Source organism: Lontra canadensis, unplaced genomic scaffold (assembly GCF_010015895.1).
Source record: "Lontra canadensis isolate GAN:19392208 unplaced genomic scaffold, GSC_riverotter_1.0 scaffold13, whole genome shotgun sequence".
NCBI lineage: Eukaryota > Metazoa > Chordata > Mammalia > Carnivora > Mustelidae > Lontra > Lontra canadensis.
In genome coordinates, this window is record NW_022631007.1 from 28529431 (window position 1) to 28554673 (window position 25243).

Below are 25243 nucleotides of genomic sequence, written 5' to 3' on the forward strand. Positions count from 1 at the left end.
TACTTTAAAAATTTGAAAAACAGAGACATATGAAACAATAACATATAAGCTATCTAGATCTTCAGAGTCGAGAAGGATTCAAGATATGATCTAGATCTAGATCTAGATCTAATGGATCTCAGTGCTTCATTTTACAGATGAGCTAAGGCACAGAGGTAAGGAGATTTGGAAAAGGTTACACAAGCCAAGTGAAGAGTTAGGGCTAGATGTAAAATTTAGCAGTTAGAGCTCTGCATTTATTTTTTGTTTATTTATTTTTAAAGGCACTTTTTTTTTTTAAAGATTTTATCTATTTATTTGACAGAGAGAGAGAGATCTCAAGTAGTCAGAGAGGCAGGCAGAGAGAGAGGAGGAAGAAGGCTCCCTGCTGAGCAGGGAGCCAGATGCGGGGCTCAATCTCAGGACCTGGAGATCATGACCTGAGCCAAAGGCAGAGGCTTAACCCACTGAGTCACCCAGGCGCCCCTAGAGTTCTGCATTTAAAAAAATCTTTTAACACTGGAAAAGGAGTATTATGAAAAGCAGTTTAAAGTACATTCCCAAGATTTTATGTACAATATGTGGGTGGGGGCAGATATTTATCCTCAGCTGAGAAAAAGCTTGAAAATCTCTGGAGGTTACTTCCTCCAGAGCAGAGATGACAAATAGCTTTCACCTTTAGGTTAGTCTAAGTGTCTGTGTTTTCCCTCTGGGTTCTTGTGGACACTGGGTTAGACTTACAGGAAAATAGTGCCATGATGCTTTGGCACGGGAAGGGGAGGCAGTGGTGTACATGTCAAATTTTGGCTCTCCCTTTCCAGGATCTTGTCCTCAACCTGGTGATTAGCATTTTTACTTTATTTTATTAACCACAGCTGAGTGCCTCCCTCAAGCATTAATTTAGTTAGACATAACTTCAGGGCTATTTGGGAAATGAGACATTGTTTTAAAATTGCTCTGGGATGCTGACAGCAATTAGAATCACAGTCTAAGAATGTTAGAACATTTAGGTGTCATCTACTCCAGTAGGTTTTAACCCTAAGTAATATAGTCATGGAGCCCCTTTTAAAAATGGAACTTTTAAACTTCACTCTATGGGTAAGATAAAAAGTGAAAGAGGAGCTTCTCTGACTAAAGCAGGGGTAGAGACAATCAAAGAACCTAGAGATCGTGAAAACATAGTTTATCAAAAGAACCTGTTAAACCTGGAGGAACAGAAAATAATCCAAACTAACAGCTTCATTACCCTCATTTGTGGTCTTTGGATCTCAATGAGTAGATCCAGAGTAAATAAAACAGAAAAAAAAAAAAAAAAGGATGGCAGGAAGGCATAAGAAAGAAACAGTGAAGAAGGAAGAAATGGACAAGAGAAGAAGGAAGCGATGGAAAGGAAGAGCGATAGCAATTTCAGCATGTTTTTGACATAATGAAAAAAACTCCGCATAAAAAAATGGCACAATACTTCTTCTTTCCCCTACACTCCCTTATTCTACCACACCCTTGGGCTTAGCCACTTAAAGGAAAATGATAGTTAAAGTCTGATTGTAAGGAATAATATTTAAAAAGAATAATTCAGCTCATTATTTGAAATCTGGAGTTGTTTCTAATTATTCTGCTAATGATTCTTTTAAATATGGTTATATTTTTATTTCTACATTCTGAGTGAAGACATTAATTCCCACAGAAACTAAAAAAGAGCCAATAGACCTTAAAAACAAATAATTGGGCTTCAGGTATTAGATTGTAATTAGGTGGTATTTACGTCTTTGTTGCATATAAAAGTTTGTATGTCAGTTCAAGGAGGAGGGTAATAAGAGATTCAGAGTGTACTAAGGGATCAATGAAGTAAAAGAATTTTATAAAACCATGTTCTAATTTATATTTAATTCCAAGGTACCCATAAATAAAACTCAAAGCTAGAATAGAAAAGAAAGCATATCTTGTTTATCTCACGCAGAACAACTAAGAATGGAACGTTTTTTGTTTTTTTTTTTTTAAAGATTTTATTTATTTATTTGACAGACAGAGAACACAAGTAGGCAGAGAAGCAGGCAGAGAGAGAGAGAAGGAAGCAGGCTCCCTGCTGAGCAGAGAGCCCGATGTGGGGCTCAATCCCAGGACCCTGGGATCATGACCTGAGCCGAAGGCAGAGGCTTTAACCCACTGAGCCACCCAGGCACCCCAGAATGGAAAGTTTTTTTTAAAAAAAGAAGCAGACAATGTTTTCAATGTCTAGGTTATTTTGTTTTTGTTTAGTAAAAAATTTAGGAAAACTAAAAAATGTATTTTTTAAATTCATGGTGCCTTTGGAATAATAGATATTATCTATTTGCCTATATTTATTTATATAAATAAAAAAACTAGTCTTAAATTATGAATTATTAGCAAAAATGTAAAGGAATTTTAATATATTCAGAGGACAGATAAGCAACTCATAAAAACAACTTTAAGTAAAAACACTTACCAATCCCTTCTTGATCAGTGTGGTTTAGATATTTTTTACATATATAAGGCAAGGTGGAGTCACAATCCCGACTCCTCCAGGCATTTGGCATAAATGAATTAAATGTTCCACATTGATGTTCAACAAATGGCTCAAAATTTATTTCTGAAAATACAGTGTATGTTTAATGTCAGAGGCAAAATCAGTTAGTTTAATATATATCGGTGTCATCTTATTTATTCAAATATGATATATTCAATATATAGTTTTTAACATCAAGGAGATAGCCTTTCTCTTTGGCATGTATGGCAAATCCTGTAAGATGTTATATTATATGATTTTGAGGTTGAAGTCCGTACATAACAATGAAATGATTTCCCAAAGATAGCAAGAGCTGATTTTATTGTTTTAAAGAAATATTTGGCAACTTGTTGCTATTTGTAAAACAGCTGACAGGAGTCTTGGCTCTAACCCAATCCTCCTGCAACCTTGGCTAAATAGCTTACCTTCTTGACCTCCATTTTCTTGTCTGGAAAAGCTTGCCTTCCGGGAGTTCAGGCAAGCTTAAAAATGTTTATAAACCACTTTTGAAATAACATGACTTATAGATACGTGGGAAATAGCTGCTGTGTAAGGGTGTGGGATATTGCCACCCGCCGAAGGCACAAGAAACAAAGCAGGTACCTGGGTTCCAGTTCAGGTAGTTGAGTGGTGTTCTATCAGACCACTGCCAGCCAGCGTTTTCATCCAGCTGATTCAGACCTATCCACATTTCCACGGCTTCACTGCCCAAGTGCTCTGAAATGAAGAGAAATACCAAGTTTCAACACATGCAAACAACCTCCTCCCCACCATGTTACACTTCTTTCTCATTTTACTATTCCTGAAGGACGCAGTCATAAGTGAACTCCAGTCCATAACAAAGGGTTCCAAGTGCTCCTAAACCCCACTTAGAAGCTTCAGCGTAACAAAGTCAGCCTCTGCCATCTTGAGAAACACAGCGGTTTCCTAAAGGCTCACCAACAGCAATTCTTTGGCTGTGAAGGCCTTAATCGAAGCATCTGGAAGTGCTGCCTCTCAATGATCCTCAATCCCCCAAGACTACATGGTTGTGAATTTGATTGAGACCATCTGATTTGTGTGAGCTCCTGCACTTAAGAGTTTTAGATGGGGGAGGAAGACATGTACAGGAAAGCCACTCCAGCCTTAGCTTGAAGGCCCAGGACTCCAGCTTGCTGAGGCCACCATAGGCTCCAAGCAAGGGTGGAACAGGAAGAAGTAATGTTAAATCTGAGTAATAGGTGTATGTGTGTGCACGTAAAATTTTCTGCACTTTTCAATATTTTTGAAGTATTTCACAGTTAAAAAATTGAACAATGTAAAGAAGCTTTTCTTTAGGGACCTGGCAAGGAAGAGAAAAGCAGGTAAGTATTGTTGGTGAATGGAGGCAAGTCCTCAAACTTAAGAAAGTATGCTAAAGCAAGCAGGGAGGGGTCTTGTCTGAATTCTAAAAAATGATTCTAGCATAAAAGAAAACAAAACAACAAAAAAGTCAGCCCAAAACGTAGAAAGCCAACCAGGGAGAAGTATGTAATGTAAATTCAGGGATGCCTATTTTTCTGATTGGATAAAAAATATTTTACAGTTGTCTATGATGCTTTTTAAGTATTTAAAATAATTAGAGAGTTTTATTAACATGAGGGTAAAATGCAACCTACTAAATTAAAATGCTAATAGTGTTTCTGGATTTGGGGAATATGGCTCCCCAAAGAGAGAATGGATTCACCAAAACTGATCATATATAATGCCAAAAAGAAAGCCACAATAATTTCAAAAGAATCTACATGGTGTATATTATGGCCTACAATTATATTTCAATTATTTTGCTTTTAAAAAAATTAAAGCACTGCCTTTAAAATCCACCCCCCCAAATTATTATAGAACGAATTTTGGAAAACAGTGTCAGAAAAGTAGTTAAAAGGACTAGTTTCATGACACTTTCAAATGTTGCCATTTAATCTTTTAATCTATAAAAGGGAGAATTTTTCTCTTCCTTTCATGGTTCATCTGCTTCAGAACCCAATATATTTTGAGTTGGATGCAGGGGCCCTGCCTGAGACTCAGGCCCTGATAGTTGACTTATGAATAGGGCCCAAAACTATTCCAATTTGCCAGGAAAACTTACAGTTTAGCTGGTAGTTTCAGAATAATTACAACTCACAGCCTCTTTTACTCTCAGAAGACTCTCAGTTTGGATCATAATTTATATGATCACCCAGATTATAAAGATCATTGTATTCACATAACAAACCTAAGCATCCTCTGTGATTGAGCCTTTCAGTTCAATGGTGGAAAACTGAAAGAATCCACTCCACTTAGGAAAGAGAAAAAGGGGCTTTATAATTTTGAGACCTCAGAAATCCCTGAACAGAAACAGCGGATCATTCACAGGTCCCACCCTTCCAAAAACTCCTATGGCATTTACACAAGAGTCTCTTTCTGATGTTGATTTGATTAGTCCCTTCAGTAACACTATCTGATTAAATCATACAATGGGTATCATGATGACAAGAGGTGGCAGGGAAGATGGAGTGACAAGATAGAGAAATGTCCGCATTTCGTATCAGTGTCAAGCGATATTTTCAAATAACCTAATGAAAATACTTAAATAGCAATTATTCTTATCGTAGAGTTATTTTGAATGGCCTCTGTGCAGTTGTTTTGACAATACACATATCACTTAACAATACATATAAAAATCACTGGGTAATTTATAAATTGTGTTTAAGGTTACAAAACCAGCTTTTCACTTTTTTTATTTTTTAATTTAATTTTATTTTTTCAGTGTTCCAAGATTCATTGTTTATGTACCACACCCAGCGCTCCATGCAATATGCAAAAACAGCTATTTAGCTTTTCACCTAAATTGGCTCACAATTTTGTAGTAATAAACTCAAACCTAAATTCTTTTGGATATTTCTTGGCATTTGTGACAGCTTAGATAATTCCTTATATCATAGTTAATTAACGTTCACCAGAGATTAGCAAGAAACTAGACTGATCATCATTAAAAAATACCTTGGTCAGAACAGGGTTCCCTCTTTATGAATAGACTTCTGTTTCCCTCAGCAATACCTGAAATCTAATTATAGAATTGTGGTATTTAAATCAAAGTCTCTGACATATCTTATTTCTTTCATCGTTATTCAAGTTTGATGAGTAAGTCCAAACCTTCTTATTAGAAATCCTGACAGTCAAGATAGATAACAATGATAATTCATACATGCTATGAAAAATTTTCTGTAAAAACCATTACAGGCTAATAATGATATTGGAAATTGGTGTTTTCCTAAAGTATGACTCACTCAAATCAGTTTTGACCATAATTTCCTACTTTTGCATGTCTGTGGGGAAAGGGGTAAACTTGTGCTGTTCAAGCATTTGTTATACTTCTTCTGCAAAGTATTAATGACTTCCAAAACTTTAAAACATGCTTCCTCTTTCACCCAGTGAATCTACTTCCACAAACTTATAGAGAAATAATCGGGGATCTAGGCTCAAAGGTAAGTGCAGGGATGATTTATGATAGCAACAAATAAACAAAAATAAAATAAATAATTTTATCTATCACTATCTAATAGTAGGAGGCTAGATACATATATTATTCCTAACCTATAATACTATGTAATCACTAAAGATTATGATGCTTGTCTCTATTCTTAGACATAGACAGGTGCTTATTATATGCTGGTACATGAAATAAGCATATTATCAAACTGCGTGTGTAGTTGTTAAATGGTTAACACAAAATGAGTGTTTTTTATGTGTGCCAGGCACTTTGCTAAGACTTTGCCTGCATCATAACATGTAATCCACACTGCCAACAAGTAGCACTGTTATTATTTCCATTTGATGGGGGCGGAATTTGATGCACAGACAGATGGTTCTGTGGTCCCTGCTCCTATCATTCATGCATTTATTCAAAACTGTTGTTCATACATACTATATATGTATGCATGCCTTTATATATTTTTTCAGAAAAACATGGTTCTGTTTGGATTGTGGAATTATGGAATATTTTTCTTTCTATACACTTGAAATTTAAAAATTATTCTAGAATAAATATGTACTACACGTGCAATAAAATTTGAAAAAAACGTCAGAAACTTTTGATAAGAGTTACTCATTTTTGTGATACTTTCAAATGTTTCTAAAAATTTTTGGAAAGCTGTGTGTACATACCTACAAACACATTTAATCTATAAAGGAGAAGTAAGAGGGGAGTTTAGGTGATGGGTAAAACCCAAGACCCAACCCCTTGGCACAACTCTTTTGACATATTATTGTCATATCCTGTTAGTTAACATGTGTGTGCTTTTGCTTTTCCAACCAAATTTTAATTTCTTCGTCATCCGTGAGAAGGCCTATGTATCTGTGCATATTCACTGACAGGTGAGATTTTGTTTCATTAATAAATGACTTAGTTATTTATTAATGGAAGCTAAATAGCTAAGATCTCCCCAGAGCAGAAATTTGTATTTAAGTTTGGAAGTCTCCCAGATCCACCTGCTAGAGCTGCAAATTGTCCTGGGTTCCTTGCTGGGGCCTCAACTTCTCTCCTCCCATGGAGAGAAAATAAGGAAGATTTGTCTGGGTGCCAATGGAATGGCCCAGGGGACAGGTCACAATTCTAGGTGTGAGTTGGCACCATACTAATAAAAGAAAACATTATCTAAGGGATTTTTTTTCAGGATGTATTTTTGCATACCTGGACATAACTATTAACAGTCATTTTAATTGCATTAATATCAGGGTACATCATCTACCTACTTACTCTTTATGAAATTTTCTTCATTCTCATCTGCAATACTTAGTAAAGCTCCTCCTTGCATCTGGCATGAAGAATGTGCCTCACTCCAGGAAAGAGAGGAAAGCAGGTTGAATTGGTAGCAAATGTGTGAATTGAACTCCTTCTCCCAGACGGCATCACAACCCACCTCTGCGGATGCTGAAAACAAAGCCCATTAAAACATTAACTATAATCTTACTTTATCTATACAACAATGCATTTCTAAGATGAATTTGTATGGAATGATTCCAACTTCAACCTCTAAAACTTCAGTGCCTTATTGATTCTTGATTAGGTCTTTATGATGAAATATACATTGTTATCCCACTGGCATTTTATGGTTCAACTCTTTCAAGATTTAAAGGGAATTCAAGAAGTTATCAAAAAAGAAGGTCCCATCCTTTCTGGGAAATAAGAAAAGTCATTTTTAAAAGAAGGAAAAGAAAAGAAGTATTTGTGAAAATAGCATCTGCGTTCTCTAAAAAGCAGTCGTTTAGAACTTTATACTGAAAGCTGTGTGAATTTAAATGTTTATTTGAGACACATGCAAATGTTGTTTCAAAAAGCCTTCCCCCCCCCACCCCGCCAAATACCAAAATGCTAGGAGGAATAAAAGGGATATAAGTGAAATATGAGTTTATAATGAACACAAGTGTTTAAATAAACATTGAGAACAGAAACACTGATATTCAGTTAAAGATAAAGTTCTTTCAACCAAAAGGAAGAGAAGCAAAATGTACTTGTAAAACATTGCATAGTATGCTTAAAAGTTAATTGAATGAAGTGGGAAACATCGATCTGAAATTTGAAGTTTACTGAAATAACAGAAAATAAAGACCTAGTTTGGGTGATTTTGGTAAAATTTTATTATTGTTATTTTTTTAATGTTGATATTAGTTTATCTGATACAACATCTATACTTCGACTTGCCACTTTTCCCAATAATCTCCTTTAAAGAAAGTTTTTAGTTGAGGATCCAATCCAGGAAAATGCATTTCATTTACTTGCATGTCTTCTTCTTCTTCTTTTATTTTTTATTATTAACATATAATGTATTATTTGCTTCAGGGGTACAGGTCTGTGAATCTTCAGTCTTACACAATTCACAGCACTCACCATAGCATACACTCTCCCCAGTGACCATAACCCAGTCACCTATCCCTCCCTCCCACCCCCAGCAACCCTCAGTTTGTTTCCTGAGATAAAGAGTCTCTCATGGTTTGTCTTCCTCCCTGATCCCATCTTGTTTCATTTTTTCCCTCCCTACCCCCTACAGCCCCCGCCCTGCCTCTCAAATTCCTCATATCAGGGAGATCATATGATAATTGTCTTTCTCTGATTGACTTATTTTGCTTAGCATAAAAGATTTTGGTAAAATTTTAAATCAAATCCCAAGGTGAAATAAACAACCTAAGTAATTACCTGAAATCAAACTCAGCCAAAAAACTGCAGAATGTAGAAAATGTAAAACATGCTACATCTTGAGTGTAACTGATGGACAGGCAATTTGCTAAAATCTAGAATGGTATTTCCCAAAGTGTAATCTACAGAGTAAGACAACTTCATGAACTCTTCAAGAGGAGCTGGGACATAATGCGTAAATAACATCCCCTGGTAAATTCAAAATGTACAATAGCATAGTAAAGGCTCTGAGAAGGTCTGTAGTAAAGAAACAGCTCTATTTTTATTTGGTTATACTTCAAACTTATTTGACAATAAAATCTTTTTTGTTTTTTTCCCCCCTTAATACTTAGATATTTCCCTTGGGAACATAGAAAGTCTGTTTTCATGTCTGATCACAACCTGCTTTCCCCAGAACTAAGTTAGTTAACCAGAAGTTATTAAACCACATATAAATCTAAAGTTGTCTATATAGTTTTCTGACTGATACATGTATTTATAAAAGGATCCAAGATTGAAGGAGGGCAGAAGACAAAGCTATCACCAAGTAAAACTGAAAAAAAGGAAAATAAAGGGGGAAGGAATATTTCAATAATCATCTTGCCTTGGTGTCTGAAATTTTCCCACTGAGAATGAGTCCTTAGAGATTGTCTTTCAGTTAAAATGCTTGGCTTCCCTGAGACGGACATCACAGTGAGTGTTGACAGACATCAGCTCAGCCCTGTTCATCTGGCAAGACAGTTGAGGCCATAAGAAAGGGGCAGGGAGTGTTTATAATTTCAGTGTGCCTAAAAATCATTTAGTCATCTTGTGAAGAAAATGCAGATTTCTTGTTCTTAGTCCCAGAGATTCTGAGTTAGTAAGTCTGGGGTAGGACTCAGGAACCTGCATTTTAAACATATTCTTGATTCTAATGTGGTTTTCTTTACTTGTGATTCTATAGCTTTCTTTACTTGTGATGATTTTGTTTGGTTTCAGTATAAAGGTAATATTGACCTCATAGAATGAATTGGAAAATGTTCCCTCCTCTTCTTTTTTTTAATTTTATTTTTTATAAACATATATTTTTTTCCCCAGGGGTACAGGTCTGTGAATCGCCAGGTTTACACACTTCACCGCACTCACCATAGCACATACCCTCCCCAATGTCCATAATAACCCCACCCCCTCTTTTTTTTTTTTTTTTTTTTTTAAATTTACTCTTTAACCCACTCAATCTGGCAACTAGAGTATACTTGGTAAGGCCATCAGTGATCTCCATGTTGCCAAGTCCAGCAAACACTTAAGTTTCAGATCTTGTTAAATCAAGCCTTTCAGCAGCATTTGGCAAGTTGAGCTCCCTGGGTTGGCTGATGTACTCTCTTTTCTTGCCTTTACATGCCTGGCTACCCTTCTACCAATTTGGCTGCCTATTCTCAGTCTCATTTGCTGGTTCATTTTTCTCTGCTTAAACTAAATATTGAGGTTTTAAGACTTGGTTCTGAGTCCCCTTTCTTTCTATTCTACACAAATTCTAGACTATCTAACCCATTCCTCTAAGTCCCTTTACTACAACTCTCAGGTATATAGAGACCTCTATGTCTAAACTGCCTAGTCTACATCTCACATGATTGACTGATATATAACATGTCCCAGTCTGAATGTTTGATTGTTTCTTCCAAATCTGTATCTCCATTAACTCTGCTATGCATATCAGAAAACTGGGGTCTTAATTAACACTTAATTTTCAAGTCTGTCCTTACCAGTGAGAAATCCAACTCCTGGTTAAAAATCTGTATGTGAGGGGCGCCTGGGTGGCTCAGTGGGTTAAAGCCTCTGCCTTCGGCTCAGGTCATGATCCCAGAGTCCTGGGATCTAGCCCCGCATCCGCATCCGGGCTCTCTGCTCAGCAGGGAACCTGCTTCCCCCTCTCTGCCTGTTGCTCTACCTACTTATGATCTCTGTCTGTCAAATAAATAAATAAAAATCTTAAAAAAAAATCTGTATGTGATTTTTCAGGCCTCATCACAGCCAATTACAAAGAATTTATCTGGTAGACCTCATGGGGGAAGTCTCCCTTCCCATATCAGACGTGGTTCATAGACAGTGCACTAAAGTCTCTGGAGGGAGTTTCAGTCAAAGATTCAGAGCCCCTTGGCCCATCGTGCTCTTCACATTCCTAGCTCTGGCTCCTTCATTTCTAAGCCTCTTTTTCTGAGGCCTTGGGATGACATCCTCTTTGGTTACCTCTACTGAGGTTGGGAGGTGTCAGAGGGGGAAACCTGAAGACACTTTTAACTACTCTGACTCAGTACCCAGTCCTTTTCCACTCCCAGCTTTTCCCCTTCAACTCACCCTTGGCCCCAGAGTCCACAAAACTGAAGAGGCTTTTGTTGAGGGCTCTCTCAATAGTCTGTGCTGATCCTTCTGACTCTTGACCAGTGTGCCATTTCATAAGGAAAAATGGAGCAAGAGAAGTTGGTGTTTCCTCCCATTTTGGGCTCTTGCTTATATCCCACAGTAAGTGATAAAAGGCTTCACTCTTTCATTTTTGGCTTGTTGCTTTAATCAGCTACTCAGACACCTGACATCTCAGCTCCTTCTCTCCAGCTCAGCTGTGTTCCTGAGAACCACATCCTGTTCAGTCTATCTCCAGATTAGATCTTCAGTACATCTATTTTCCAACCCACTTTCTGCTACCTAACCCAAGTCACCACTGTCCTTGAGTCTATTTCTGTGGCCTTATAACTGGTCTCTAGGATTTCCTTCTTGCTCTCCTCCAACCCATTTGCCATAAAGAATTCAGAATGATCCTTAAAAAATATTTAAATCATTATCATATCACTGCTTAAGATCCTGTTATAGCTTCCATTTATAGTCAGAATTAGGTAAATCTTTACCTTTAGAGCACCTTGAGTTATCATGCCTTTGGTTGAATTGGCCTCTGCCAACCTTTCCTAAACATCTTGCTCCTCTTTCTCTTACTGTGCTCTTGCCACATTGTCTTTCTTAGTAACCTCTTTCCCTCCTCAAAGTCTTCAGATAATTGGCTAGTGGCACACTGGGGGCAAAGGTAGGAAAGCAGTCACCCTTGGACAGGTGAGAGTATTTTAACATGCATGTTGTATAGAACTGTCGGAGCATGTGCATGGTGAGTCAAAAGCAGATTGACCTGTAGGTGGTTTTATTATTATTTTTTAGTTCTATTCAAATAATATATTTCCTATATTGCCTATAAACCTAGTGCTGACCATTTCCATTGACCATGCACCTCTAGGTGGATATCTCATCCTCTCACTTTCCATCTTGATAACTGTTATTCATCTCTTGGACTAGAGATTTAAATACAACATACTCAGAAAAACCTTCCTTGACTTACAAATTTAAATTAGATTTCTTACTGATAACACCATTTTTGTTTTTTTTTTTTAAAGTGGCACTTATCAAACATTATATATTAATTTGGATATTTTACTTGAGTGTGAACTTCATTAGGACAGGCACTATGGCTTTCATTTTTCATGTTCATGGTTACAATCCCAGCACAAACTTGGCACATAGTAGGTGTTCAATACAGATTTGTGAGAATGAATAAATGAATGGTTTGTGAAAATGGAGATCAGGCATGCATTGTCATAGAAGTCAAGGAGAGACAGTGGAGTGAGGAATGAAAGCAAGGTGAAGAAGTATAGATAATTCTTTTGAGAAGTCTATCTATGGTGGGGGAGGAGAGTAGAAGACATGGCTGTTTTCAGGAGACAGAAGTGGCTATGAAGGTGATATATTATTTTTAAGATGTTATTTTAAGACTTGAGCGGGTTTCTCTTACACTTTTGGTAGGAATGCAAATTGGTGCAGACACTCTGGAAAACAGTACAGAGGTTCCTCAAAAAGTTAAAAACAGAACTACCTTATGACCCAGCAATTGCATCACTAGGAATTTATCCAAAGGATAGAAAAATGCTGATTCAAAGGGTACATTCACCCCAACATTTATAGTAGCATATCAACAGTAGCCAAATTATGGAAAGAGCTCAAATGTCCATTGACCGAAGAACAGATAAAGATGTGGTATACATACATAATGCAATATTACTCAGCCATCAAAAATAATGAAATCTTGTCATTTGCAATGATGTGAATGGAGCTAGAGTGTATTATGCTAAGTAAAATAAGTCATTCAAAGACAAATACCATAAGATTTCACTTATATGTAGAATTTAAGAAATAAAACAGATGAACATAAGGGAAGGGGAAAAAAAGAGAGAGGGAAGCAAACCATAAGAGACTTTTAACTACAAAAAACCAAACTGAGCTTTGATGGAGGGAGGTGGGTGGGGATGGGCTAAATGGGTGATGGGTATTAAGGAGGCACCTGTGATGAGCACTGGGTGCTATATGTAAGTGATGAGTCACTAAATTATACACCTGAAACCGAAGTTACCATACGAGTTAACTAACTAGAATTTCAATAAAAACTTAAAAAAAAAAGACTTAAGAAGGTTTAACTGCTAATGGAGAAGTATCCAGTAGAATGGTGGGCATTGAAATACCTAGAACACTTGTTAAAACAGATTGCAGGGCTGCACTTCAAGCATTTCTGATATAGTTGTTTGGGGGGTGTTACCGATAATTTTCATTTCTAGCAAACTTGCAAGGAATGCTGCTGCTGCTGCTGCTGCTATAATGGGAATCACACTTTGAGAAACACTGAGATACAGGTTAGAGAAGGTTGAATGGGAGGCTCTGGAGTCCAAGTGGGGAGACGTGCCCTAAGTAGAAGGAGGAACTCTATTGTATGTGGGGAGGGAAAAAGTTGGGTATAGACCTAGGTAGGCTTAGAGGTTACGGAAGAGAAATTGTCAAAACTTCCCTCTGATGGATTCTGTTTTCATTATCAGTAAGAACTGAGGTCATCTGGTGAGAATCAGGAAGGAGAATGAGGGGTAGGGTAAGAAGTTAGAGGAGGATAGGGAGGTTGGTATGGTTACTGTGGGGAGCAAGAGAGCAGTATCACAAAAGAGAAATAACAGCATTTCAACCAATGTTGGAAGCTTAGGTAAGGTTCACAGTCATATATCTATGTTGATACCAATCTGTTCTACCACTGAAGTTTCTAATAAAATAATTGTATCAACTGAATAAGGTTCAAGGGCAATCAGACCATTTCAGAGGTTGATATCTTAAAAATATCTCAAACTAACTAAACATGAGTGTCCAGCTGTATAAGACACACAATTAAGAGAGACTTAGCATGGCCCTGAATTGCCTCTAAACAAACCCAGAGAGATTCCTATATATCTCCTTGTTCCTGAAAATCAATAGTGACAGTGGTTTTATTGTATCTCTCACTGCCAGTGTGTTTATATATGTAATAATACTAAATTTATATTTTGATCACTTACAACCAATTTTTTTAAAGGAAGCTTCATTTTACAATGAGATACTAACAACTTCCATTAATAAAGATGAGATACAGAAGTACAAATCTTTACTTTATCCCACTCATTCCTTTCTGTCCTATCCACTTGTTGGCCCCATGGAAAGAGCTATCAGCTTGCTTAGATTTCAGCCTCTAACACATCATTTTGAGTTATGTTGGCCACCAGGGATCAAAAGCAACAAGAAAGGAAGAAAACTGGAAGTGTAATTTAGCACTACACAAATACTACTGGTTGTGGTTCAGGTTAGGAGAGCTGGAAGCTAGCAGGCTGTCAAGCAGAAGAAGCTCCTGAGCTATAGGAAGATGGGGGTGGGGGGCGTGAAAAGCCCCAAGCACTATTACACCCAAGCTTCCACCTGGGAAACCACAATTGAATACAAAAGACAGAGGATGGTAACTGGGCTCTTCACAGAACCTCAGGGAGAATATTGTGGTTAAAAAAAATGTCAAAGTCCTAGAGGAGAACATAGGCAGTAACCTCTTCAACATCGGCCACAGCAACTTCTTTCATGACACGTCTCCAAAGGCAAGGGAAACAAAACCAAAAATGAACTTTTGGGACTTCATCAAGACAAAAAGCTTCTGCACAGTGAAGAAAACAGTTAACAAAACTAAGAGGCACCCATGGAATGGGAGAAGATATTTGCAAATGACATAACAGATAAAGAAAGGGCTGGTATCCAAGATTTATAAAGAACTTCTCGGGGCGCCTGGGTGGCTCAGTGGGTTAAAGCCTCTGCCTTCAGCTCAGGTCATGATCCCAGGGTCCTGGGATCAAGCCCCGCATCGGGCTCTCTGCTCAGCAGGGAGCCTGCTTCATTTCCTCTCTCTGCCTGCCTCTCTGCCTACCTGTGATCTCCGTCTGTCAAATAAATAAAAATAAAATCTTTAAAAAAAAAAAAAAGAACTTCTCAAACCCAACACCCAAAAAACAAAAAGTCAAGTCAAAAAATGGACAGAAGACATGAACAGACACTTCTCCAAAGAAGACATACAAATGACTAACAGACACATGAAAAAAATGTTCAACATCATCAGCCATCAGGGAAATTCAAATCAAAACCACATTGAGATACCACCTTACACCAGTTAGAATGGAAAAAATTAATAAGGCAGGAAACAACAAACGTTGGAGAGGATGTGGAGAGAGGGGAACCCTCTTCCACTATTGGTGGGAATGCAAGCTGGTACAGCCACTCTGGAAAACAGTATGAAGGTTCCTCAAGAAGTTAAAAATAGAGCTACCCTATGACCCAGCAATTGCATTACTTGGTATTTATCCCTAAGATACAGATGTAATGAAAAGAAGGGGCACATGCACACCAATGTTCATAGCAGCACTGTCCACAATAGTCAAACTGTGGAAGGAGTCAAGATGCCCTTCAACAGATGAATGGATAAAGATGATGTGGTTCATATATACAATGGGATATTACTCAGCCATCGGAAAGGATGAATACCCATCATTTGCATTGACATGGAGGAACTGGAGGGTGTTATGTTAAGTGAAATAAGTCAAGCAAAGAAAGACAATTATCATATGGTTTCACTTGTATGTGGAACATAAGGAATAGCACAGAGAATATTAGGGGAAGGAAGGAAAAACTGAAGGGGGGAAATCAGAGGGGGAGATGAATCATGAGAGGCTGTGGACTCCAGGAAACAATCTGAGGGTTTCAGAGGGGAGTGGGAGAAGGGGATGGGGCAACCCAGTGATGGGTATTAAGGAGGTCACATGTTGTAATGAGCACTGGATGTTATACGCGAATAATGAATCAGGGAACACTACATCAAAAACTAATGATGTACTGAATGGTGATTAACATAACATCAAAAAATTTTTTTTAATGTCCCCGGTATTAGGGCCATGTGAAATACATGTTAATGTTATTGGTATTGGTTTACTTTGTATTTATTTTTAAAAATTTTACTTATTTATTTGAGAGAGAGAGCGCATGAGTGGGGAGGATGGGCAAAGAGAGAGGGAGAAGCAGACTTCCTCCTGAGCGGGGAGCCTGATGTGGGGCTGGATCCCAGGACCCTGGGATCATGACCTGAGTAAAGGCAAACGCTTAACCCACTGAGCCACCCAGGTGTCCCTTCCCCAGTCTCTCCTGCATCTCTCCTTCATCACATCTCACACTCCAAAATCTGAGGGGTTAAAACCAGCACTGGGCCTTCAGGATCCCTAACCTCTGTGTTAAAGTCTTCACTTGGATTGGTCAAAAGTCCATACCATATTAGTTGTTAAATGTCTTAATATCAGCATATAGATGTATGTTGCACAGAATTATCTGCATACTGTGAATTGTCTGATGAAGAATTATCTGCAGGGGCACCTGGGTTGCTCAGTTGTTAAGTGTCTGCCATCAGCTCAGGTCATGATCCCAGGGTCCTGGGATTGAGCCCCCGCATCTGGCTCCCTGCTGGGCGGGGAGCTTGCTTTTCCCTCTCCCACTCCCTCTGCCTCTGCTCCCTCTGTCTCTGTGTCTCTCTTTGTCCAATAAATAAATGAAATCTTAAAAAAAAAAAAAGAATTATTTGCAACAGGATCATTTGGGTTACTTGTCAAAAATGCAGATGCTTGGGTCCCACACACTGGACACACTTCATCTCTCAGAGAGGGGCCAGGATATGTATTGTTAACTAACTCCCTGGTGATTCTAGAATATCATATCAAATATAGTCTGTATTTTCTGGCATAGAGAAAATCTGTCTGTATTACATCTAGAGACCAAGTTCTTTGAAGGAAGGGTCCTAAGTCCTAGCACTCTTGATATTCCCCACTATGCTAACTTAGTGGTGCTGACAGACAACAAAGAGAAGGGATCATTGATTCAGAACTGCATACTGAAAGGCTAAGTTAGCTTTGATGATGATATATGTTGATGCTGATGGCAATGGCTAATCCTGGTGAGAGCTTACCGTATACCAGAAATACATGTACCTTAGATGCATCATCAAATTGGATCTCAATAATCCTAAAAGGTTATTACCTCCATTTGTATGACAAAGAAACAGACACTTAAGATCTCATTGTTGAAGGGAAACAGACTCCAAGCTTGGTCTGTTTGACTTCAAAGACTGTACTCTCTCTTATTCACTAAGCCAAATTTGTTCTTAGATTAGAAAACAATTCTACAGATAACTTCTAAATCACATTCTTTGGAATTCATTTCTTCCATTTGCTTCTGTTTCACATTTATTTGTTGTATTTTGTCATATATATGGCAATATATATGGAGGGGAGGTAGGCAAGGAAGAGGAGATAGTAGGAGCTATACTCTGATTTGCAGGAACCAAGGTGAAGGACACTGAATATAGAAAGTAGAAAGTATAGGCACACCTGGGTGGTCACTCGGTTGAACATCTGACTCTTAACTTCACCTTAGATCATGATCTCAAGGTGGTGAGACTGAGCCCTGAGTTGGGCTCCACACTGGGCATGGAACCTGCTTAAGATTCTCTCTCCTTCCCCCTTTGTCTCTCCCCCTTCTCTCTCTTCTCTTAAAAAAAAAAGTAGAAGGTATATATAAATATTCTTCAATATTTAGCAGCTATTGGAAAACTTTTAGCTAAATAAAAATAAAATAATAAAGTACTAACTGAAAAAAAAGATAGAACATTGCAGCTGTCAGATTTTGAGGTTATAGCTAGAAATTGAGCAATAAGAGGGAACTCAAGATGAGAACTCATTGTTGAGAAATAATGTGGGCAATTGCAATTTTGGAAAGTTCACTCAGGGACCAGCTGATCCCTGGACCTGACAATAGGCAAGAAAAGCAGTCTGGACATGGAGAAATTAAGGCAGCTTATAAGAGGGGGTGGGTGAAAGTAGAAATAAAGAAGAAGTTTTATATGCATTTAGGTTTGTTTTGACATATTTCGCCCGGAAGCTGGGATTAATGAGTGCACAGAGTGTTGTAATTTCATTCTGGTTAAAGCATCCTTACTTATGCACTGAGCTTAATGAAGAATGGCTAATTAACATCTTTTGAACATAAGCAGAAAAAAAGAGTATACATCAGAATTGTCTTTTCAAGGCAAAACAAACATAAAATCAAAATCTGGATAAATGGAATCAGAGTGCTTATTCAGACTTCAATCTACCAATCCTGGTGCTTTTCTTTAAATACAGATAACTTTCTAATCATGCTTGATTCATTCATGACATATGGGGAAAACTAGATTTTATTCTTACTGGAATCTGGGCAAAATCCCCACTTCTCATCCCGTTCATATCGACTGGTTGTAGCACACCACAGTAAGTTGTCTTCCCGCCCTTCCCGGGTGCATTCATGATGCCATTGTTGGTTATACTGGAAGGGAAACATGCATGGTGTCCCGTGGGCATTCCCTTTGATTGTGTACAAATCTAGAAAAAAAAGACAAAGTCAAATAAGCATTATGTCAACTTTATCTTTGGGAACTGTCATTTAGTGAATGTGCTTTTTATTGACTGAGAACCTACAATGGGTAAGGCCCTTGTTATTCCACAGAGAATCCTTGGGGCCTCACTGTCTAGTGCATGTGAAAGTACAAGGGTAAGTGCTGGCTTCAGAGCACGTGCTGATAAACAGCTTGTTTACCTATTTCCTGCCTGTTTATTTACAATGGTGCCCCACACAGTAGCCCACATATTTATCAGTGGATAAGAAGGAAAATTAAATGAAGATTTACTTAAAATACCTTCTGGCTCCCTAATACATCAGGGATCAGCATCTGAACCTCAAGAATTATATAGGTATTTATGATTCATTCATTCAACAGATATTTGTTGGACATTTAATGTGCCCTGCACTGGGGATGTACTAGAGAGCAAACCTGCACATGTTCCCTTTCATATGGATCTTCTGCTCTAGAGGGGAGAGACGAAGAGAAAACAAGTGTACAAGTAAACATATAATTTCAGATAGTGATAAGTGCCATGAAGGAAAACAAAGCCGGGCAGAAGACGGAACGGCTGTGTGTGTGTGTGTGTGTGTGTGTGTTTGAAGGATGGAGGAGCACTATTGTGGAGAGGGCTGCCCATGAAGGCTTCTCTGAATAAGAACTGGACAAGATGCAAGTCTTGGCAGAAGAGTTGTTCTGGTGGGTGGAACAGCAAATATGGAGGGCCTGTGACAAGAGTGTGTGTGGGGTGAATGGGGAAGAGCAAGAAGGTGTAAAAGGAAGTGGCACTGGGGATGAGCTGGAGCGTCAGCTCACAGAGGGCCAGCTCTGCCATGTTATGGATTTGGGCCTTTGTCAATAGTGGGTGTATTTTTTTTTTTTTTTAAGATTTTATTTATTTATTTGACAGAGACAGAGATCACAAGTAGGCAGAGAGGCAGACAGAGAGAGGAAGGAAAGCAGGCTCCCTGCTGAGCAGAGAGCCCAACATGGGGCTCGATCCCAGGACCCTGAGATCACGACCTGAGCCGAAAGCAGAGGCTTTAACCCACTGAGCCACCCAGGCACCCCTAGTGGGTTTTGAATGGAAAAATGACACAATCAGATTGCCATTTAAAAAGAGTAACTCAGGGTGTAGTGTGGCAAACCAAACCGACATGGGGAGAGGGGAAAATGGGATGACTAGCTAGGAGGCCTCTACAAGAGTCTAGGAGAGAGGAGTATGAGGAGGTGGCCTGTTGGCTGCTTTCTCAGATATTACAATAATCAGGTATCCTTGGCCTTGAGCATGACTCAACTAGGGCTTTCAGTGGGGAGAGGCATCTGGGCCACCCTCGGTTAAGGGGGTCTTGGAGCAGAAGGTCCAGCTGCGGAGGTTCTCCCTCCTTCGCCACAGCTGACAGGGGCTAGACATACACCACAGACCACGTTGCCAGCCCTGGAGGTTTGGGCTGTTTAGGAACTACCGGTATTTCAGGACGCATACTCTTGTTTTGATCCCCTGACTTCTATTGAGTCTTCCCCTGAGTGTGTAGGAATGTGAGTATATGGCTAAAAAATTAACATATAGCAAAATATTACATTTTTCCTTAGAACTGAAGACTATTCAGAGTGCCAGCTTACAGCAATTGCTTATTGTAGGGAGTCCTGAAAATGGCTTGCTCTTGGCTCTCTTTTTATTCATTTATTGTAGGTACAAAAGAAAGTCCTGCTTTAGATCTTAGGAGTCCCTTGCTCTGCTTCCCAGGACTTGTATAAAGTTCCTAGAAGGGTATTCTCTTGTTAAGGCATAATTCTACAGAGCACCATGAGGTCAGGGGCCACATCTGTCTTGTTGGCTTGTGTAAATTAAATGGCCAGCACTGTACCCAAGAAATAGTCAGTGTTTAATAACTACGTGAAAGAAGGATGGATGAATGAATGAAGAGAGCTACAGAACAAAATCTGAGACTGGTTTGAGGTTTCAGAATTTATGCCATTTTCTTTGCCTTTTTTTTCTGCTCAAAATGCCCAAATTATAGAACTATGGAGAAGGAAAACCCCCACTCCTGAAACCATGCTTTCCCACCCCTTGACACATGCCAATGGCTCCTGACAGTAGTCTGTGGTTTATCTTTAAATGCCTTGTCCACAACCATCACGTGGATGCCAGTGAGGAGGCTTTGAGGTGCTCTGTGGACACACTCACACATGGCGCTGAGTTTCTACAACAAGAGAAATGGGAGCAGGAGAGGTTCTTCTATCTATCCTGACAAGTCTTTACTTCAAAGACCTATTCTTCCCACCTTTATTTTTCCCTCTTCCAGCCTTCTATTCTTTCTCCTCCTTTTCATTGATTCCCAGAGTTATTTAAGTGGTTTCTTCCCTAATATCTTTAAATTTTGAGTTTTGCTTCTTTAGCAGCATATAGAAAGCCCATTCCAAGACTCTGGTAATCCCTTTATAATAAGGAAGTAAGCAACTAAAATGTGTTTAGACATCCCTTCAGGCTCTGGGTGCTGTCATATAATATAATTTACAAATCTTTACTTAGGGGCAACCTTTCTAAATATAACATTTCAAGAGTACTTTTATTTATTTTTTTTCACCTTTGTGCAGATATTCACAAATGCTTCCACCATCTGACATATAGGAAATCCACTTGTGAAGATATTTCCTTGAGGCCACAAGCATGTTGTTGTGGTTCACCTGCACCGTGTACTGGAGAGGGCCGGTGATCACGTTCCTGTTACAGCGCCATCTCAAGGAAACGTGAGTGGAATCACACTCGTATAAGCTCAATGGCTGCTCTGGATTAGATAAATTCAGGCCTAGGCAGCCACTGCCCCCTAAGTTAAAGAGGCGGTGGTTTGAAACCCATTTCCACAGCATGTGCTCGCTTAGTGGTTTGCAATTCTCCAGGGTTAGTACAGATTTGCCTCCTTGAATGCATTTCTTGAGGTTTTCACTTTGGATAACGAATACTTTTTTATCTGAAACAACAGAAGAGAAAACATGGCATGCAACATCCATATATCATTAACTACTGTCATGAGGATCCCAGGGTGCATGTCTATATGTTGCCATATGTCACAATTTACAGCCATTTGGAACAGATCTGGAGTTGATCTGGTCCACTAGAAGAGCTTTTTTTGCACAAAACAGAAGGGTTCCTTGGGAAACAAAATGGATTTGTTGGAATTAATGAGAAAGTGATCTAAGTGATCTACGGCCATCTACTCCATGGCCGTACAGTAGCAAAGGCTGCCGGTTGATCCGTGGGGGAGTGGTATTATGGTGAAAGCGCTCACCACAACTGGATAGAAAGCAGGGATTGATAATAATACCCAGGGCTAAATGGGAGGGACATTGTGTGTCCAGAGGTATGGTGTCCCTTTGGTTTTCTTCAGGCAAGTGCATGAGTACTAGAAACCTACCAGCTGAATCAACGGTCACTGAAATGAAAAGTTCTACCATCAAATCCTATAGAAAAACAAAAGGGTTTAAGTGAAGTGTGGTTTTGTGTCTTGATACAAGATGCAATGCTCATGGAAAAAAAGCTTCTCCACATTTGTTCTCTGTGCTGGGTCCATGTGGAGTAAAAAAGTGGGGACATTTGCTGTGGGATGGCCTCTTCACAAGAGCAGCCTTGGTGGGTGGGACCAGCAATAGATGGATGCCCAGGACATGACCTCAGACCTGGCACCATGTGTAGATACCTGGGGGATGACAGAGCAATATGGCAGTGGCCAAGCCACATAGGCCACAGGGAGATATAGAGAAAGTAGGATTTTGTGACACTTCTCTGAGCCTCTAACCCCCTGGAGCCAGAAGAAGAGATCTGGGTGAATTTCCTGTGGAGGAGCTGGAGGTGCCCAGCCAGGAATGGGTGTTAGCTACCTGTCTGCTATCGGACTATACCTCAAGTCACTGGTCTGGAAAACACCTCTTATACAATTATGAACTTGTCCTCTCACAGGGTTTTGGAGGTAGAAATCATGTCTAATTTCTTCAGTCTAAGCACAGAATGTAGTGAGTACATTATAGAAGTTCAATAAATGCTTGATATTGATTAAGTGTGCTGGCAGTTACATAGTCGCACCTGCAGAGGCTGGCAGGACTTGGTTTCCTGAGTCCCTCAGCTCAGAATGTCTGGTCGGGTTCAAGAGCTCTTTTGTTCTCTCATTAGATAGGGTCCCTTCTTATATTTTACCTCTTGTCCATTCTTTAAATATCTGAAGGGACCTTATCAGCTTTCCTTAAAATGGCTGTGGCTTAGGGCAACTTGTGTTGTGTGACAGGAAGAGGCCTTATAGAGATTTGGGACAGTGCAGAACAAGCTTCCTCATGCATCGGTTCATGGGGATTGTGTTTTGTTTTGGTAAAAGTTCTTTTATTTTTCTTCAAAGTTACTCAGGCCAACAACTGATTTACGGAACCCCAAATCACTTCTGACGTTGTTAAAAAAAAAGATTGTCAATGTATTAATTAAAGCTATACCTCATTTAATAATTGATAACCTCACTTATAACCATAATTTGAGGAGTTGAATTAGTTGTCAGAAAATTGCTTTGATCATCATATATCAGAGCAAAAGAGAGGCGAGTGTGTGCTTGGGCGAGGGAAGAGAATGAATGGTTTTAGGGAGATTTCATTTAGATCAGGAAATTTGTTTTCCTAATGAAGACCATGTCTATATGGCTATTAGTAATAGGCATTCAAGATCAAATCTATCCCTTGCCAATACGATGTGGATTCTGATAATTAACCTTTTCTCCAACTCTCTTTTTCATGCCCGAGTAGAGGGTTCACCTTAATTTCTTTTGTAATCTACTAATTACTTTCTAGCTAGCCCAGTGTTTCATTAATTTTTCACTAAAGGATAATTATTTTACTGTAATTGTTCGGTAGGTTAGCTTCTATCTCAAATACATGTTCAAATATAGCCACCTACTTACTGGCTGGATCTCAGCCCCCAGGGCCTCAGTTTATACACCTAAGATGGGTAGACAGATGGGTGGTTGAGGGCTCTCAATCAGGCAGACTAGTCTGGAACTTGGGGCAAATTTTTAATCTCAGTGAGACTCCCCTTTCCTTTTTGAACTGGGAGCATGTGTGATACTGATCTCACAGAGATACTAAGAGCATTCCATTAAATTAACCCATGGAAAGCACATCACACACCACTTTGGCATAGGAAGACTTCAGCAAGTCCATGTTGTTATTATTGTTACCATCATCCCTTTGGCTTCCCAATTCTTGGTCTGCAGAGGCAACTGTAGATCTGATTGAACACCTGAACAGTGCTAAGTTGAGCATCTCCAAAGACTTCTATCATTACCAGAAAAATTCATTTTTACTCTAGCTTTTGCAGCATACAGTGTGTGTAGACTTAATATGAAGTCACCTTTTATGGAGGATAAATATGCTTCAAAAGCCAGATAACAAAATTCTTGTCTGTTTGTTCAAATATATGTGCAGTCATGAGTTAAGAGTCTTCATCTGTTCATCTTCTACACTAGTATCTACCTGTGAAGTCTATCCTGCAGTTCTCTTAAAAGACAGAGAAAAACGCGTGATGTTGACAAGCAGTGTATGGATGAGTGAATGGATGGTCTGTCAGTCAACATGGAAATTATATGTCACTAAAATTTTGGGTGAATAAATAAAATGTTCAAATTATTAAATGTTATGAGAAAAGGAGTGCTAGAATCGGAGCTTCCATAGTTACACCAGTGATCATAAAAATACCCTTCTGAAGCAGAAGATATTTGACAAACTTAATCCCACGCTGCTCCCTTTTGGAGTGTTAATATGTTTTCATGCCCAGCTGCCTTCAGAATGTAGCTTTGGAAAAGTTCCTCAGAATGTATCATAAACAAGTAGCTCTGGCTTAACAATAACAATAAATATGCCATCTCCAAAAGAATACTATGCCATAGGAAGCTAAAAAATGATCCAATCCCATTTTCCCATTAAACTATAATAGAATCTGGTCCTGGCACCATTAATCTCTATAAATTCACTGAAGAGAAAGCAATTGCTTTCAAATAGACTTTGAGGAGGCCCAATGTAGGTATCCATACTCTGATTATTATTATATGCAATATGGGTTGTCTGTAACAAAAACATAATGTGAAAAAAAGCCACCAATCCTTAGTGTCTATGGTCAGGTTTCAGAAAGGAGGAAAATCAAATGTGGGAGGAATCAAGATTGATTATATATGTCAAGGACATCAGTTCTGCTTGAACACTGATTAAGTGATTAATGAAGTACTGCCAGAATTACTAAGTCTCTTTGCAGTAAAATGTTATTATACTTCCCTTCATAATTATAAGTTTAAGAGGAAAGAAAGGATTGATTTACTAGAAGTAACTTATAAGCTAACTTTTATGCTTTTGGTGAGGGCGGGGAGAATCCACGGAAGACAGCGGTTCTACTTTCTACTTCTGAGTGGGGACAGTGTGTGCACATGCATTCACTTTGCCCGCTTTCCAAGGAGGAGACAGAGAACATCATTGGAAGGAATGATGCCATTTGGAGGAGACTAATTTTGCCCATAAACCCGAACCATGGACTTTAGAGCTGGTGGGACCATAAAGGTTATTTCATTGAATCATTCTTTTACATTTTTTTAAATCCATTTTGTCTCCAAAGTTTAGTATCCACATGCTCAGTAAGGACTATATAGGTCTAGTTCTAGCTTTATTTACATACATTAATTTATAACCTATAAAGAAGAAAATAAACTGCTGCAGTTTGTTGCCAAACAATTTG

The 25243-nt window shown here is 38.8% G+C and overlaps 1 protein-coding gene across 2 annotated transcripts in view; it reads right to left on the reverse strand.

The window, feature by feature from the left end:
• The window catches only part of PLA2R1 (phospholipase A2 receptor 1), a 112660-nt gene that overhangs the window by 74487 nt on the left and 12930 nt on the right, over positions 1-25243 (reverse strand). The window contains exons 2-6 of one of the 2 annotated variants that reach the window (XM_032857920.1): positions 21075-21458; positions 18296-18469; positions 7257-7430; positions 3107-3220; positions 2444-2587 (exon numbers count right to left, since the gene is read on the reverse strand). In XM_032857920.1, the coding sequence (XP_032713811.1) occupies positions 2444-2587; positions 3107-3220; positions 7257-7430; positions 18296-18469; positions 21075-21458 (990 nt within the window). The remainder of the gene's footprint in view (positions 1-2443; positions 2588-3106; positions 3221-7256; positions 7431-18295; positions 18470-21074; positions 21459-25243) is intronic. The other variant, XM_032857921.1, reaches the window with a different exon arrangement.